The 17,569-nt window shown below is 37.0% G+C and overlaps 1 protein-coding gene across 1 annotated transcript in view; it reads right to left on the bottom strand.

The window, feature by feature from the left end:
- The window catches only part of LOC108976626, a 60,894-nt gene extending 43,672 nt beyond the window's left edge, over positions 1 to 17,222 (bottom strand). Inside the window, exon 1 of the mRNA XM_018945853.1 lies at positions 16,705 to 17,222. Within this exon, the coding sequence (XP_018801398.1) occupies positions 16,705 to 17,116 (412 nt within the window). The 5' untranslated portion in view covers positions 17,117 to 17,222. The remainder of the gene's footprint in view (positions 1 to 16,704) is intronic.
- Positions 17,223 to 17,569: the final 347 nt, after the last annotated feature.

Raw genomic sequence — 17,569 nt, 5'->3', positions numbered from 1 at the left:
CGAAGAAGGAAGCTGCATCCAGGTTTTTTTTTAAATTGAAAATGGGCGTGGCGTCGCCCACTTATGGACCAAAAACCATATCTCAGGAAGTACTCAATCGATTTCAATGAAATTCGGTATATAATATTTTCTCAATACCCTGATGGTGACATGTACCACATATGGGTGAAATCGGTTCACAACCACGCCTGAAATCTCGATTATCACTTTATTATGCGAGAGTATAAAATATTCGGTGACACCCGAACTTAGCCCTTCCTTACTTGTTCTAATTGAAAATTGTTTGTGAGAAAGACGAAATAATGCGACGTGAATTAATCACGCTTCAATTTCAAGTTTCGTTTGAACTAGAAAGAATTAAAAAAAAAAAGAAATTGTTTAGACTATTTTATTATTGCAATACAGAATTGTATCTACGCAACGATCACTTTTTTGAAGGAAATAAATTTTCTCTTCAAGTTTTGGATCCGGTTTAATCATATTCCTATATGCCCTACTCTTACCAGTTCGTCAAGTAATTCCAAGTTAAATTAATTTGCCGTGTTTGCCATAGAAAGCATACTAGGTATATAGTATTTGCTAAATTCCAAAAAAGAAATATCTACATTTCGTTCAACACGTTTTCGCTCTGATATTTTTCTTTTGTGGTCGTTTGCTGCATATATTTTGCAAAGCATCATCATGTATTCAGGCAGGTGTTTTCTTTATTCATATATTATTTCATTGTCACTATTTACTTTCACTTTTTTATAAGTACATATACATATATCTAAGCTTGTTCTTTCAGTTTTGATTCTCGTTTGCTATTTTCTGGTTATATTTTATTTTGGCTGCAAACGCAACAACAATGCAAATTTATTATTTTGTTCGCCTTTGTGGTGTCGTGACCAAAGTCAGCCAAAGACTGGGCCATGGATACTGGCCACAATATGTACGTATGCAGGTACATACATATTTCTATACATGCTTGATTTTCGTCTGTGCCTTCATTCGGAGACCTCACATTTCACATAAGGTTTTTCTGATCTCCATATGCCATTTGGTCATTCGTTGCTGGCTCTTTTGATATTCGCCGTTATTGTTGCTTTGAACCTGAACTTACCCGTGAGGCGGGATTAGCAGTTCAACTTTAAGCTTTGGTGCAATATCTTTTTCTATATTGAGGTATTAATGGAGCTTAAATAATAATATGATGAATTTCAGCACTGAAACCGTAACAGATTGAAGACTACTAGGTTCGTTATGCAAAAGTTTTCGTACAAGAACTTGACTCCGATCGTTCAGTTTATATGGCAGCTATATGTTCTTGTGGTCCGATATCGGCAGTTCCGACAAATGCTTCTGAAGAGAAAATTACGTTTGCAAAATTTCAAAACGATATCTTAAAAACTGAGGGACTATTTCTATATATACAGACAGACGGACATGGCTAAATCGGCTCAGCTCAACATACTGATCATTTATATATGTATATACTTTATAGGATCTCCGACGCTTCCTTCTGGGTTTTGCAAACTTCATGACAAACGTAATATACCCTGTTTAAGGTATAATCAGGCGAAAAAAACTTTGTGAATGTTTTCCTTAAATTACTTATTATGAGTAATTTAATTATGACTCATTTTATTAACTTAGTTGTTGATTTTGTAGTAAATATAAAACTTTATAAAACAGTTAAATCTCACAAGTTTTCATCACAAAACCCGATTGGTTGACCGATGTCATGATGAAATATTCCTCAAACAAAATAGTTTTTTAGTTGGTTTTATTTGCTTGACAGATGGGTAATTTGCCGTGGGCTTCTTTACACATACAGCTGAAGACACACACACTCACACGCACAAATACATTGACAAATATAGAGGTTCATCGAAATGAACGCGCATGACTAAATGTATACTGTCTATTTGCAGGTATTTCTGTTTGTATGTCGTTCGGTTTTATTTTATCATTATAAAATTGGTATAAATGCGATTTCGTTTACGTTTACAGCTTTCCCATGTCTCTTCTATTCCACATTCAGCACTTTCGTTGATTTAGCATTTTCGTTTACATTCGTGTCCATCGCCTGCCTTCGCTTTAACCTCGTCGCTGTTATTTGGCTTGCGTGTTTGTGTGTTTTTTCTTAATTTGTGCTATTCTTGCTGTTGTTGTGGCATACTTTTAATGCCATGGCAAGAGTTTTTTCCACTTTTTCTGTGCGACTTCTACATACTTTCGTACTTTCACCGTTGCGATTGCGTGTGGGCGTAAATGTTGTCTTAAGACAAATGTTATGCGACGGTTACAGCATTGACTGCTGGCCGTCCATGCAACCTTAGAATCCAAGGAAAAAAATCAATTAAATGCAACGTGTAATTCTTGTCTGCGCCGCACGCTGAACGGTCGATTGATTTCAATGAAAAATTCATAGGCGCATTTAGTAAGTGGTAGAAAGTAAGAATTCTTCTGTTGAACAAAGAATTGTGCCTTTTTAAATAAAATCAATAAAAGTTTCTGATTGGAAAAAATTGCTACAAGTTGGGCTTCAGTAAGAATAGATTGGTGGGAAGACTTCGAGAACAATTAGAATCTAGATGAAGGTATAAAATCGATAGATAAGTCTGCCAAATATTCTTAGTTGAATAGTATGTCGGTATATTTTATAATCGATATGTAGGTACATATATATATATATGACGTTTTTTTATCTAAATATTTCTATAAGTGTGAATAAAAAACATTTTTTTTTTCGTTTTTTGGAGCTTGAAAACTTTTCTTATACCGAGGTTACATGATATAATGCAACCCACAACTATATTATCTTTAACGAATTTTTTTAGAGAGGCCATAACAATAGAACTTCTGCATCTGAATTTATAATTCAGAGCGCCCTATGGCCAGTACAAATTTGCTTTGGTGTTTAATTTCAATTCCCTATCAGCATTGTAGGATATCTGAAAATATGAGCTACCCAATGTTGAAGGTCACAAACGCGGGGAAATCAAGGGTTGAATTGCGTCTTCTTCCATCCATTTTCTGCAGCCGGGATGCGGTAAGATTTTCAAGCTTATAGCGTGTACCTCGGTCGATCTTGAGTCAAAAAAATTTCGCAACAGCGAATGAACCAGTGGTGGTCCAGCGTTGGTCAAGCTTTCGCTAAACCCACCCAATTTATTAGCTGAAGAACGCACGAAGAGCATGGAGCACAGATCAGTTCTCATTGTATTGATAGCGGGGCAGGGCTCTAGTCTAATCAGCTTAACAGTTACCTGGCGTGGCGCCTATACTAATGTTATCATAAAATAACTCGCTGCCATTGCCATAACGAGGCTAGAATATCTTTAACCAGCCTTAAACAAGTTAAGTATTGAGCGCATATAGCCACTCTCTGAAGGAGCCGACACTCCAGAGCAATAAACCCATCGCTAACTTAGTGGCAGCAAACTTTCTTCTTATTCCCTTTTCAAAAAAAGGAACTACAATTCGAGTTCATAGGGTGGTGATGTAGAATTTTTCAGCGGCAAAGTATTCAAACCAGTTGCGATTAATTGATCGCTTCATAGTCAATGCTTATATCCAAATCGCTTATATTCCTCAATAAAATAGTTCCTAAGAGTCAAACTGTATATCTTAAGGGGGAGAAAAAGTATCATTGTTGGCTTTGTATCAAAGCTTTTTGAAAATCTACTTACTGTTTATTTTCATGTTAAAGAATTTTTCATACATGTTTTCATTCATAAAATGTGAAAATTAACACCATAGCGATACAAGGGGTTCTAGATGCCTTTTACGAACCCCTGTAGTCCTGGAAACATTTCAGAGTTGATATTATCTCTAATGTATGTTTTAATAATCGATTTCTGTTGACTGAGTAATATAAAGTGACGAAATGGAAACTGAATCTCTCGAGTTGAACAACCCAATCAAAAACGTGTGAATGTGATAAGATGAGATGTCAGTGAACCACACAAGTTTGAATGAATTACGATGATTTGCATAAAATATGATAATTTTTTCAACTCTTCGAAAATGAGTCTCGGTTAGCGTTTCAAATAGAAATTAATCATGTATTTAACAAGGTCTGCTTAAACAATTGAACTATACCGTGGTAAAAGTGCAGTAATGCGGTTAAGGATACAAAAATTTCAAACGCATATTGAAACACTTTTACAGAATCTATCTAAAATTGTCGCTAACGGTGCTTTAGAAATGCATACAAATTTAAATATTTGCTAGTACTTGTCTAAAAGGCTGAGCCAGTTGTGTGTAAGATTGTTTGCATGTATGCGCTGGTGCATTGTATTTACTGTTTTGTGCGCTTATGTACTTTCGCATTGCTTAGCGGCGCTTTGTGGTGCACACAAATCATTCGTAGCGTATTCTATTGATTCTCTCTCGCATACATTGTCTCAGCTACGACTACAAAGCTACATAATTGTTTATTAACTGATAAATGTACATACATATGTAGATGCCAGCATATTTATGTATATGTATATACTCCGTAACTTTAGCGCTAGTATATAGCTTGTCTAGTATATACGAGTATATGGAGCTACTTATGTAAATATGCATGTGGGTTTGTATGTGTGCTGGTGCTGGTATGGCGGTATCAATGCATGAAATATTGTGTTAAAACTTTGCTTTGTTGTTGTGGCTATGATTTTAGTTTTCGTGTCTTTATTTGGCTATTGATTTATTTCGTTTACATTTGGTATTAATTATTGTTTGCTTTTGTTATTACTATTATTATTTTTTTTTAATTTTTTTTTTTTTGTTTTTTGATACAGATGTATTTATTTTCTGATGGCGGCGTTAATGACAACAAATAAGTGATTATTGGGATGTTTCTTTGTGTGCCATGACTTGCTTCTTTTAGTCATTTTTTTGTGTTGTGAAATTTTTTCTGATTTTTTTTTTGGTTTTCCAAATTTTGTTGTGTGTTGTTTTTGTAGTTGTGTGCAATTCTGGCATTGAGGCGTTTACAGCAATGCAAAGTAAGCGTGTTCTGTTCTTTTTGTTTCCAGGCATAAGCACTTTTCTATTTGTTGGTGTACAAAAACAACAAAACATTTGGTATTCGACATAAATTTAAATATTAATATATAGGTAAATATGTATGTAGCGGTCAAATTTATTTTATATGATTTAATAATGCTGCCACAGCGTTTAAAAGAGAGTTTTTATTGTTGTTTCGACCTACCTTGCGCTTTTTATATCCAAAGTAGCAATGTTTTAGGTTTTTGGTTAAAAAATTTGCATTTGTTTTTAATCAACGATTTTCGCGCGTTTTTATAGCATTTTTTGGAATATACGCACTTCACAGTGTTGCTGTTTTTCGAGTGTAAATACCTTTCATGAAACTTACTGTAGTTTTATGCGATAGTTTTGTTGTTTTTTAGTGGTTTTATACGCAGTTATTTGGATATTAAAGTAGCTTTCCAGGAATATTTTAACCTAGCTGGTTAAAAAATATTATGATTATTCGCATTTCAAAAAAAAAAAAAAAAAAAAAATGTATTCTATAATTGTTTACTATTAGGTGCACACTTTTTATAGAATTATTCCAAGAAATGTTTACATGTGTATCATAGAAACCAGGAAAATGGAGAAGTCAGGCTTCAGCTTTATCCTGTTTACGATAACTTCTGTGGATTGTAAACTTTATATTGGGATATCATTCGAAATGTTATTTTAAGGCAAATTACTGACAAGCTAGAGAACTGAACGGCCCATTGAGGTTAAAATATATGTTGGTTATGGAGCTCTCACACTTGACGTTGATAACTTTCGACAAGTGTACTTACTTCACACCTCGCACAAACACCCATTTGTCGAAATATTTTTCCTAGCTAGGTATGAGTACCAATGACATCTGTGACAAATGTCACACCAAAACAATAATTAGTGCTTAGTATTCGCTTGTCTTTCTGAAGTACTTAAATGCATTCGGCGATTTTTACGCTGAGTAAAATTATTCTACAAGGAAGATCCTTTAAATTTTGTGTGCGGATAAAAATTTCTTATGCCGAAACGTTTAGAGTGTTGACAGGCTTTCGGTGATAATTGTTTGATGCGAGAAAGTGTGTTTGATTCCGTACAAATTATTCAAAGAGCATCAAGAACGCGTTGACGACGAACCACGAACAGGAGTGCCATCCACATCAACTGATGATCAACACGTCAATAAAATAAAGGAATTCGTGCATAAACTTGGAGCTATGCTTACAACTGAGAAACAGAAGATCAATCGACTGAATATCGTGGCAAAGTTGAGCCGAAGTTGCAAAACTACGTCAGAGCAGGTCAAAAATCAAGATTATGTTGACAGTTTTCCTCAACTATCGAAGTGTGGTGCACTCCGAATTCATTTCAATCAGACAAACTGGCAACAAGAAATACTAGTCGTTTGCGCAAAGTTATTCGTAAACAGAGGCCGGAATTAAAGGCCGACAACTCTTTGACTCTTTGTGAGTTTTTCGGAAAACTTTCAATCAATAACGTGCCGAAACCACCATATTCGACATATTTAGCTCCGTGCGACTTCTGACATTCAATTGGAAAAAACGTTGGCACAAGTGTATTGGGATCAAGGTGGTTACTTTGAGGGGGATGATATAGATTTTGGTGAGTAAATTAACAATTTTTTCAAATTATGAAAAAAGTCTTGCTATTTTCTGCTCATATTAGACATCTATACAGGAACTGTGAGTAAGCTAAATCTCATCAGATTTGCAAAGATATAGAGAAACGGTAGGCTATAGCCGAAAATAGACACTTCTCAGATGGTGGTGAGAGTGGATTTCTTTTTTGATAGCCCTTTCAGTCATAGACCGTGTAATCTCGACAAAAGATACTATAAACGAACTTGCACTGCTTCTGACGCCGGTCTAATACTTTTTATACAGACATTATAACGGTAAGGGTAGCATTGTTGGTATCAGCAAATGAAAATTGGTTGATCTCAAACACTAAATACAAAGACAATGTGTAGGCAGAGGGTACCAGAAGCTGGGATCAAAAATTTTTTAGAACTCCGAGTTAGAGTTTGAATTGAGTTAAAGTTAAAGTTAAAGAGATCTCAGTAGTAAGGGAAAAGCTGCAGTGTGCACCTATATAGCAGCTAACAAAGAGGTTTCTAAGTAAAGCAACTAACAGCTCCAACTCAAATAAAATGTTAATATTACACACACACACACATACACACACACACGCATATATGCATAAAGACGACGGAGTCATCAGATTTTCCACGCTTTGCCATGCCTAAAAGCGACATGTGGCATGTGCCATTGGTGGGCGGTAGAAAAGTGGCTGGTTAGAGAATGCGGATGACCTTAGGAAGAAACACAAAGCAGTCAAGCGTGCAATACGAACACGACGCTGAGACGCGAACAGTGTGTGTGTGAGCGTATATAAATATATATATACATATATCGTATTGTATATGCGTGTTAAAACACACACGATGCATGTAGAGCAATTTGTGTGTGTGTATGCGTGTTTTCGTGTACATGTGAGTTATTTTTACAAGTCATCACACGTATGCGAGTATGCCAGCTGGCGTAGGACGTAAATGGAGCAACCCAATACAACAAACTGGCAAGTGGCAGGAAGCGAGTTTATGCATAGCGAAACACGGCATAAAGGAGTGAAGAAAGAAATCAGTAACTCATGCTATAAACTATGCTGAACGCCGCAGTCGTGGAGTAGGTGACCTCTATATTTGTGCTGTGAGCGACAGCGAGCATATGGCAATAACGCAGCATATGTATTGGTGGCAAATTTAAAGGAAATCGGGACTAGTTTCAATATCAGAGTTTTAATGGAGTTTACTGTTTTGAAAAACTATTATTAACTATTTAATTTATTGTTGTAAATATATTGTGCATAACCGAGGTTGAGCGGGGGTGGGTGTACGCAGCGCTTTAATTAACTGGCGTCGAGCGAATTAGCGCAACGAACTCGGCAGCAACACAATCAAAATTAAGTAGAATTGGAAAAACAGTAGAAATTGACGGGACGACGCGCAAAATTGATTGCTTTCATTGATTTTCCTTGCGCTAGGAACGACAGCTGCTAGGTGCACTTGCTTAGAATTATACAGCGTAAGCAGTATAATATAATTTTGCGCACTTTTTGGTTTAGATTTTGCTTAAATAGCATGCTTTATTTAATTATTTACACTTTTAATTTATTAGATTTCACTTTTAAGCAAATTTTTTTGTAACTTTTTACCCCCTTTCATTAGATTTATTGGTTGCTATTGCTAGTTTCGCGTGTTCGCCGTTTTGGTTCACTACATTGAGCATTGATTTTTGTTCATTTTTATTTCACTTCATTGGCATTTTGTAAGATTGCTTAACTTTAGCGCTTTGCATGTCGTTTTCCAGCACAAGTATTTATTAACAAATACCAAAATAATTTTTTTTTTTAATTTTTTTTTTTTTTAGTTTAGTCTAGTCAACACTGCTGCGCACATATTTTTGGTTTATATTCAATATATACATGCTTATATGTTTAGATACATATAGTTTTACACCTTTTTGTGCGTAAAGTGTAACCCTAGGCCTGCTCATTTCATGTGTGGTGCTGCTTGCCATGAGCCACCTTCTGAATGCCCGTCAACTCAAGGACATTTAGCGAAAACACTTTACAATACATATTTCCCAGCACATTTTTGTATATAAGCACGCAACTACAAAGCATTATCTTTGTTAAAAACCAACAACACTGTAGCATTTTTGTTATTAGTTAATAATTTTTAACACTTTTCAGGCAACATCTGTCACGCGTAACGCACACATATTGCAGCGCCACGAAATATTCGATACAATTTATATGTTACTCATACGCTACGCCGTACGCTTGGCTCACAGCGCACGCAGCGAAATCTGTTGTATGCTAGCTGCTTTATGTTGCTCGCTGGCTTGATGTTGCTATTTGCTGTATAAATATTTCACAGAAATTGCATTGAATTTATTTTATTGAGTGCGCAAAGCTGCTTTTTTTCTAACGCTCAGTCCCTTCAATACTTGAATGCTTGATGCGCGCATTGTAAGCTCGCCCAAAATGTTTACACCGTTTTGAAGTTCATCGAAAACTAATTTCATTTCGATTTTGCTAAAAGCTGTGGCAGAATATTTTTATGCACTTCCAGTGTCATTCCACGGCAACGCTTCCACGAGCTGCCTCAACTAAAAATATAGCCACGCTATCACAAACCAACACACACACACACACACAAGCGCAGTCACATAAATGACATGTAGTAGCAGTAACAACAAACGCTTCGTTTGCATATGAATTATTTCGGCCAAATGTTGCAACAAAAACAACATCAACAAAACTGGTGGGTATTTGGCTCGTCGCTGCTTTGTGTGTCTGTTGCAAGCGCTTCGTTTAGCATTCGTCGCATGACTTGTACGCGCATGTAAAGCTGCTAAAGCTGCTGTTTCTGTCATTCAATTGTTTCTGTTTCGTGTCCGTTTCGTTCTTGTGCCGTTTCTTAGTCGTTTCGCTGGAAATGCGCTCTATTGTGAATGCTTTGCTTTCAGCTGCTGCTTGTTTGTCTTATTGTTGTTCTTATATTTATTGCTAGAAAATTTTTTTTGAATGTTGCGCTGTTGTTGTTGTTACTGCATACATACGCAGCGGCGTTTGGCTATTGGCCATTGGCTTCACCGTCGTTGACATCCTTGTGCGCTAATTGAAAGAGAGCCCATTTCGAGCGTGTAATGTGGGTCAGCTTGCCAAGTAATGTACTTTACAGTCGACATTGCTTGAGGCTGAATAGCGAAAGTTTTATAAAGACAATAAAATGTGATAAGTGTATAACATTCAATACTTTTTGTAAAAAAGGAGGACAGACTAACTTGAAAAATGCTATAGATTGCAGTCACTGTAAGGTGGCATCGGCACAATGCACGATTTATGAGCTAAAAATATGTATTTTAGGCAGCATGAGGCGTTCTAAGGATGCAATTATGCTACAATATAAGCGCCGCTTGAGAGCTCAGACAACTACGTCTTCTCTGTAGGCATTTCAAAAATCCACAATTACGGTGATTTCAAGTTTGAAAGTAGCGCTAAATTTGCTGTCAACTAGTAGACAACAAGCTACTTACCAGTTTCGAAACAAAAAACTTCTTCAAGAAGTTTTTAGTGTCGAGTCATTGAACTCTGTGCAACATTCTTTATTTCATCTTCACTAACAGCACTTTTCCGCAATTTAGATATTAAATGGGTCTTTACATTATAAATATGCACACTTAAACGTTAATGGACAGCAGTGGCATGCCAATCACACACGTTATGGAGGGCTTGATTGACTGATATGTGAATATGCTGCAATAAAACGAAAACAAAGCACACACTATAAAACCCACTTCATGCACAATACACACATATTCATTTCGTCACATTTTGCCTGTGTAAATGCAACAAAGCCAACAACTGTGCCTTTGCCTTTTAGGATACAAAGGCAATGCGTATCGTTCCGCTGATAAAAGCAGGACTTGCCTCAAACACACAAACATATAAACTCACTCACACGGATTTATTCATAATTACACACAGCGCATAGTTTTGCTTATGTGTTTATCAGTGCTAACATAGACTATTTTATATTAAAAATAGTAGGAAACTAGCGTATTCACCACCAGCGCGCTTACAATGCTCATATGAACGAACACTTGCCTTCCAATGACAATGAAAATATTTATTCCACTTTTTTTCACTGAAATTCGCCGTGACTGGTGCTCTCCGCTCTGATTGCGCCACACACGAGCGCGTTCCAATTCGCCGCATTTCAACGTGCACTCAATGACAATAATGTTTGTGCTGCGGGACTGCGGTGTTAAATCAGCGGAGGACATTCCTTATATATGCGGGGCTTGGTGGCCGGCACTTGGAAGCTACGCACTGTCAATGTTTGGAAGCTTTACGTTTCGTACGCGCCACAAGCAGCATACTACTACCACAACATATGCTACATGCTGGTACCTATGTAATAGCTTTCCACTGTATGTGCCACATGCATTGGAGTGAGCACAATTCGTTAGGTCACATACTTTCCAGTGGTGCTGAGTGAGTGCAAGAATGTGTTGGGTGTATTTGAGTTTACGTTTAAACTCACCACAGTTGTTGTGTTAAGTTGTGGCGTTAATTATTGGCGCTTTCCGCATCTGCTTGGGGATCGTAGAGCGAAATTGCTGCTACTTTTCTAATATTTTTTGTGCATTTTTGGAATACATCAACTATTCTTCATTTATTTTATGTCTTGTAGTTTAGAGTTGATTTTTTTTCATACATATTGAAGTTAAAACCGTATTCTATATAAACAAACTAGACTGTAACTATCATAATTCAAAGAAGTTCAAGAAAAATATACTCTCAAATAAGTCAAAAAACTATGAATGTTTGAAAGAAGAAATCGAATCCGAGTTAAAATTTCTATATGAGAATAACATTACTTCATTATATGTACATTGAATGCTTTTTAGAGCCGAGTTTAATTGATCTGAAGTTCCAACCACTCGTAAGTGATTGGTAAAATTCGGTAGATGCCACTAGAACATCGAATATGCTGGATGTAGAATGAAAACACCAATAATGTCGACAAAATGCTTTTCGGTCGCCATAAAAAAGTGGGTCTAAATAGTTGACACCCTACGATTATCAAATGAAAGTTAATGAATATTTGGATATGCGGAAACTCCGAGAGACTCACACAAATTTTTCCTCGATATATGACAATGGATAACAGATAGCAATATACGATCACTCCGGAGTCAAATTGACAGTTATGAATTGAATTCATGAGATAAAGCAGTAATAAAATATATTATGTATTTCACTAGGTCAGAGGACGAGCTTCATTCATACAACTTCATTCAAAATTCATTAATCCATATTTTTCCGATATAGTTTATAAGTTACTCATACGCCCCGCTCAACATTTCCACAATTTGAATTTTTTTTTGGTGTGGACGATAACGGCATGGCAAAATAATGAATGACAATAAAATTTGGATATGTACAATTTTTTTACACTAAATAACTAATTCTGCTTGAAAGACATTACACCCTGGTTATCTAGCACAGAGCTGAAGCAAATTAATTCGTTATCCAGCGAGCCGGCAGTCATATATTTTTTTGAATTCATGTATTACCCTCAGAGCCTGTGAAGTTAACAACTTTTAAAGAAATAAAATATTATAAAGGGAGATTCATTTCGAGTTTTCCTACTTTTTTAAAGAAAAAACACAGAAACTTTAAATTTAATGGGGAATGTCTGTAATCATCGGAAATAAACATTTGGCATTTGTTTTTTGACGATTATCTCTTTCAAATGTTGACCGCCGCTACGTTTCAAATGGTGTATCAATAAAGCCCAATTTTCTGTTCTAGAATTTCGTTTGGTTATTGGCGAATGACACACGTTATGTTTTGTTCCAAGGCCTCTCTGCTTTTCTCAATAAATGATTGATTGACACGATGTGTGAGAAGAGGCGCCGTCTTGTTGAAAACAAAAACATGACAGCTTGACACGACTCAGGAGATCTGTCAAAAAAGGCTATTGAAAAAAGTTCCTCTAGAGGGATGATCCATTATAATATTCTTAAATGCAAACAGACACCAAGCAACGAACCACAATAACTCTAAGTGTGAATCGAGTTTAAATGCTATACTCGAAGTACTAGATCTAAAAGAACTTTTAAAAGAGGTCCAAGTTGTGGCAAGAGATATTTGGAAGCCGCCAGTGCATTACTGTCATCAAAATCTACTAAAAAATCAATTAAGCCTCGCAGGCGGCTGAAAGTTCACAGAACTCTCTATCGGCGCAGTTTCAATAACGCATTCTAATTCAACTTAGCTAACATTTTGGAAGCTAATAAAGAAAAACTCATTTCAAATACTTGGAAGATGACTGAAATATGCATGCGTGTTTCCGAACAAAGACAAAAGTTTTGCTTTCAGTCAAATAAGTGGCTTGGTTAAAATGTGGAGGTTCAGCCAATGCTTGAATTTAACTGGCAATATGCTTTTTGCTGTTTTTTCAACTACCTAGAGAGGCATCTAATGGCTTTCTTTTAGTCTTAATTATTCTTTCACACACAATTATGTTTTCCTGCGCCATAATGGAGTTGCCATTGTTTTAAAAAAATTCATTCCGTACTACTTGGAGTCTAACTTATTACTGCATTTTTACATAATACAGTATATGGGATAGTAATTAAAACGAGAATATTATTTTCCAAAACTTTCTTTTTGTTTTCAATCGAAAAAAAAAAAAACAAAATCGAGCGAAATCAAATTGTGACAGCTAGCGCTGTTTGAAAGTTTTTCCTCGCTTCTCTATTAATCAGAACCAGAGTTCATCACTGTTTCGCGAAACATGAGAGAGAGACAGGAAAATTGCACTAATTCGCACTGAATTTTATCAAACGGTAAACAACTGCAGCAACTCGATAGTAAGTTCGCAATGCCTTGCAGATTTGTGGCATGTATGAGCACCGTTAGAAGTGCAACAACAATTGTCACTGCCATAAATAGTCATTAAATAACTTTTACTACAAGCCACACAGCAATGGTACAGCCACTGTTTACACAAAAACCCATACATCTACACTTACATATTGAAGGAGTGTAGGTGTGTTCCAGCAATGGCAACACCACTGCGATTTTCGCGAACTGCATTAAAGCCGAAAACAACAAAAACGAAACAGCGAAAAGTTGCATTTGCATTGGCTTCGAGTGCAAATTAAGCGCTGACACCAAACGATTACAATAACTTCACACGTACACACACGCGCGTGTAGGCGTGTCTTATGCGCGACCACTTCGCCGCTGCTCTCTAATTAGCGTAATGAATCTAGCGTTGCCTAGAAATGTAAATGCTATCCGCGCGAATGGTGTAAGCTATATTGGTGGCGCCGCCAAGAGCAAGGAACCAAAAATTGGCACAGTCCGAAAGCAAAGGAAATGTTCGAAGAAAGAACCAAAAAGGCACAAAAAAAAAGAAAAAAAAAGAGCGGAAAATAACGGCAACATGTTTCAGCATTCGATACAAGAAATAACGTAAGAATGCAAGTAACGGCAAAAAAGTAATAATCTCGAAATATTGTGTACACACGATACACTCACAAATGCATAAATGTAATGGAATGCATATTGTGTGCTGCTGTTGTGCCTGCAGTTGACGTGGCTATCGCTGATGTTTAGCTATTGTTACAACGACCGAAGAAGTTTGTACATTTTTTGTGGCGCAGTGCACAAACGTTTGCATGTGTGTGTGCATGTAAAATGTATTGTATGCATGTATATGCGTGTGCTTGTGGCGTAAAATTGCGCCAAAACCAGCAAAGGAGCGTCGTCTAGCTTTGCCGTGGTCACAACTGTTTTTGTGGTTTGTGTATTTGTATTTGTTGTTGTGCTAGATATTTTATGACTTTTGCTGTTCTTCTGCTTGTTTTTGTTATTGTTATGCGCCTGCAAATTGTGTTTTCAGGTCAGCGAAGAGGGCAGCAGCTACCAACAACCAGCAAGCCAGTCATGTAGTGCCAACTACCAATTACCAACAAAACAAAAAAAAAAAATAATAAAAAGTTAACAAAACAACAACAAGAAGAACAACGTACGGCAAAAAGATGTACAACTTTACAGCAGCAACAACAAGGACTCATAGCCTACTTCGTTTGTTCGGCTTCTTCGCTGCTTCATTTTGCATTGCAACACGATTTTGCAACACTCATTGTTAAGGATCACGGGGTGAAGGCATGCCTTCTTGCCACTTTTGTCGCACGCGGAACCTATATGTATAGTTATGTTTGACACTATGTGTGTGGTTTTAACACCGATTCGTAGACTATTTTGTACTACTTTTCGGCTTGTGTGTACCAGTTTTTAGGTCCATTAAACGCACTGTGATTCGACCACGAAGTTTCTTTTTGATGCAAGAAATTAAACATGAGTCTTTGAGTTCAAAATCAAGACATTTCTGTAGATCGATAATTAGCCTCTAATTTAGTGCCCAAAAATTTAAGCTTATTAGTATCTTGTGGCACTTAGGTGTGTCGAATATTAGTTGTATAATGATTTTTACTTATCAAAGCATCGAAATTTTGTGTTTCTTAGAGAACTGCTCAAAAGTAAAATTCAGTGTTTCCTTTCATTTCCTGCAGGTATAGAGTTTTAAAGTCACTGTAAAAATTAGACAAATAGGAAGAGAGAGAGAGAAAYCAGATCTCCCAAAATAAAGGAAAAGAGAGAAGGAGCCCAAAGCTCCCAAAATATCAGGAGAGAGAGAGAGAGCGACCAGACGTGTCAAAGACTTGATATATAATACCCTTATCTGCTGTACCAGCTAACATATAATGAAGGCAATTAAGGCTTTTTTCATTTCCTGCAGGGAAAAACTTTTGAAGCCACTGTGAAACTCAGACAAATAGAGAGACAGAGAAAGACCAGATTTCCCAAAATAGGGAGCGGGAGCGATCCGTGTTCCAGACTTGACTTGATCCCACCTGCTTTAGTGGCTAAATTATAGGGAAGCTGCCAAAGGCTTTTATTTTATTGTAGAGCCTTGGGTAAATATCAAAGTTCTACTGAGATGTACTATATTTAAGGTCAAATGTTTTAGAGAATAGACATTTTCAAGTTGTTCATTTTGCAGCCAAAAATATCGTTAARTACGAGTAATCCTCTACGGATTTCTGCTGTGAGGACAATCCTTGCCGAAAAAAAATTTCAGGCCGTTCCAGTTACGTAGATCTGACTGTCGTGGTGCTCTATATTGAACGGCCAAAAATTACTGTTTTATGACTGCGTAACACTCCTATTAATATTAATTATATTTTTAATAACTTAAACATTCCTAAGCTCCGGTATTAATCTTCCACTCATACTTAGAAAGCCAAAACAATAAAAAAAAAAAAAATACTCGAAAAGCTAATATATCGGGCCCAAGAATTGAATAAGAGCTCTAGTATAAATATTTCTCTAGGTTTATAATTACTTAGCATGTGTTCATGAATGCCATACGCTCCTTAAATTAAAGTTAGCATACAAATAAGCTAGATCTTAGTAAGTTTATAAAACATAAGTCCATAGTTCTTTATACAAAGTGATCAGATAACTGGCTTGATAAATATATATAGTATAACTGTTGATAGGAATACAATGCAAATGGATGAACTAAACTCTTATAGCGTCTAACTTAAGCTAACTTAGTTTTTCGCAGTCTGGCTAGTTTATCTGTGCTATAATAAAAACCGTTTATATTTGCAGGAAGTGTAATAAATAAAAAATAAAAAATTATAAGTTTTTTAAGTAAATAAAAACAATGTGCATTCGCAAATATTAGCGGTTACTGCCAACGAATGAGACAACAAACCAATGAGGTGGTTATTGGAGACTGATGCGAGCAGCAAGTTCGACAATACTGCTGAATAGAATTGGAAATTACTGAAACTTGTTGCATAGTAATTTAGTAATTTAAAATGTTAAAAACATCACTTTATTATAAATTTTTTGAGCAAAAAAATTCAAAACATAAAATCGAATATTAAAGTTGTATCGAATACTCAATGAGCAGTGAGTGCGAGCAATTGTATTAAGTTAAACCACAAATGTTTCAAATAGCAAGTGTTCTTTGTAGAGTCAAAGTTAGAGAGTGAGAGTAGAAAACAAATGCAAATTGGACAAAACGAGCCGACTCACCGTCGTAATTATATTCGGCCGAGTATGGCGCTAGCATATGAGCTTGTATCTCCTCTTCCGAGCTGCTGAAGGAGCGCTGTTGTGGTGGACCGTATTGGCTACCGACTAGTGGTCGCCGTTGTTGTTGATGCTGAAGCTGTTGTTGTTGTTGTTGCGGATAGCTGGCCGTATCCATGGCATGACCGCCGCTTATAGTGAGATTGCGCGACAATGGCGCCGGTTTCTGGTACGATGCGCCGCTTGGGCCGCCGCTAAACGGTGGCGTGGGCAATTGTGCCGTTTGTGGACTGTATGAGTGTTGATGTGGAAGCCTTTGTTGTTGGAGTGGCTGTTGTTGTTGCTGGCGCTGTTGCTGCTGCTGTTGTTGTTGCTGCGTCATGCCACCTGACACCTGTGCGGATCCAGGCTGCATATGCGAGCGCAGCGCTTGTTGTTGCTGTTGAGACGGCAGATGCTGCTGGTGGTGTGGTGGTAAATTGCGTTGTTGCGCCTGCTGTTGTGACACTGTTGGCTGCTGGTGCTTGTGTTGTTGCTGTTGCTGCTGCTGCTGCTGCTGGTGGTGTTGTTGTTGTTGTTGCTGATGTTGATAATGCGCATGCTGTGCATGTGGTTGTTGTTGCTGCTGCAGTGGCGGCTGCTGCAACTGCTGCTGGTGATAGCCTGATTGTTGCTGTTGCTGCTTTTGTAATTGGCTTGGATGCGCGAGATGTGGATGTTGACGCATCAAACCATCCAGTTCACCCTGTAAGTTTATTAGAATATCTTAATTAACATCTTACTACAAAAAAGATTTCTTCCAAATGCATACCTGATAATAGCGCGGATCGTCATCAGGAAATGGCCGCTGACCGCCACCCGCCTGTTG

Source organism: Bactrocera latifrons, unplaced genomic scaffold (genome assembly GCF_001853355.1).
Source record: "Bactrocera latifrons isolate USDA-ARS-PBARC rearing strain unplaced genomic scaffold, ASM185335v1 scaffold_79, whole genome shotgun sequence".
Classification (NCBI taxonomy): domain Eukaryota; kingdom Metazoa; phylum Arthropoda; class Insecta; order Diptera; family Tephritidae; genus Bactrocera; species Bactrocera latifrons.
Note: the sequence above shows the minus strand (reverse complement) of the source record. Positions and strands in the feature narration are given on the sequence as shown.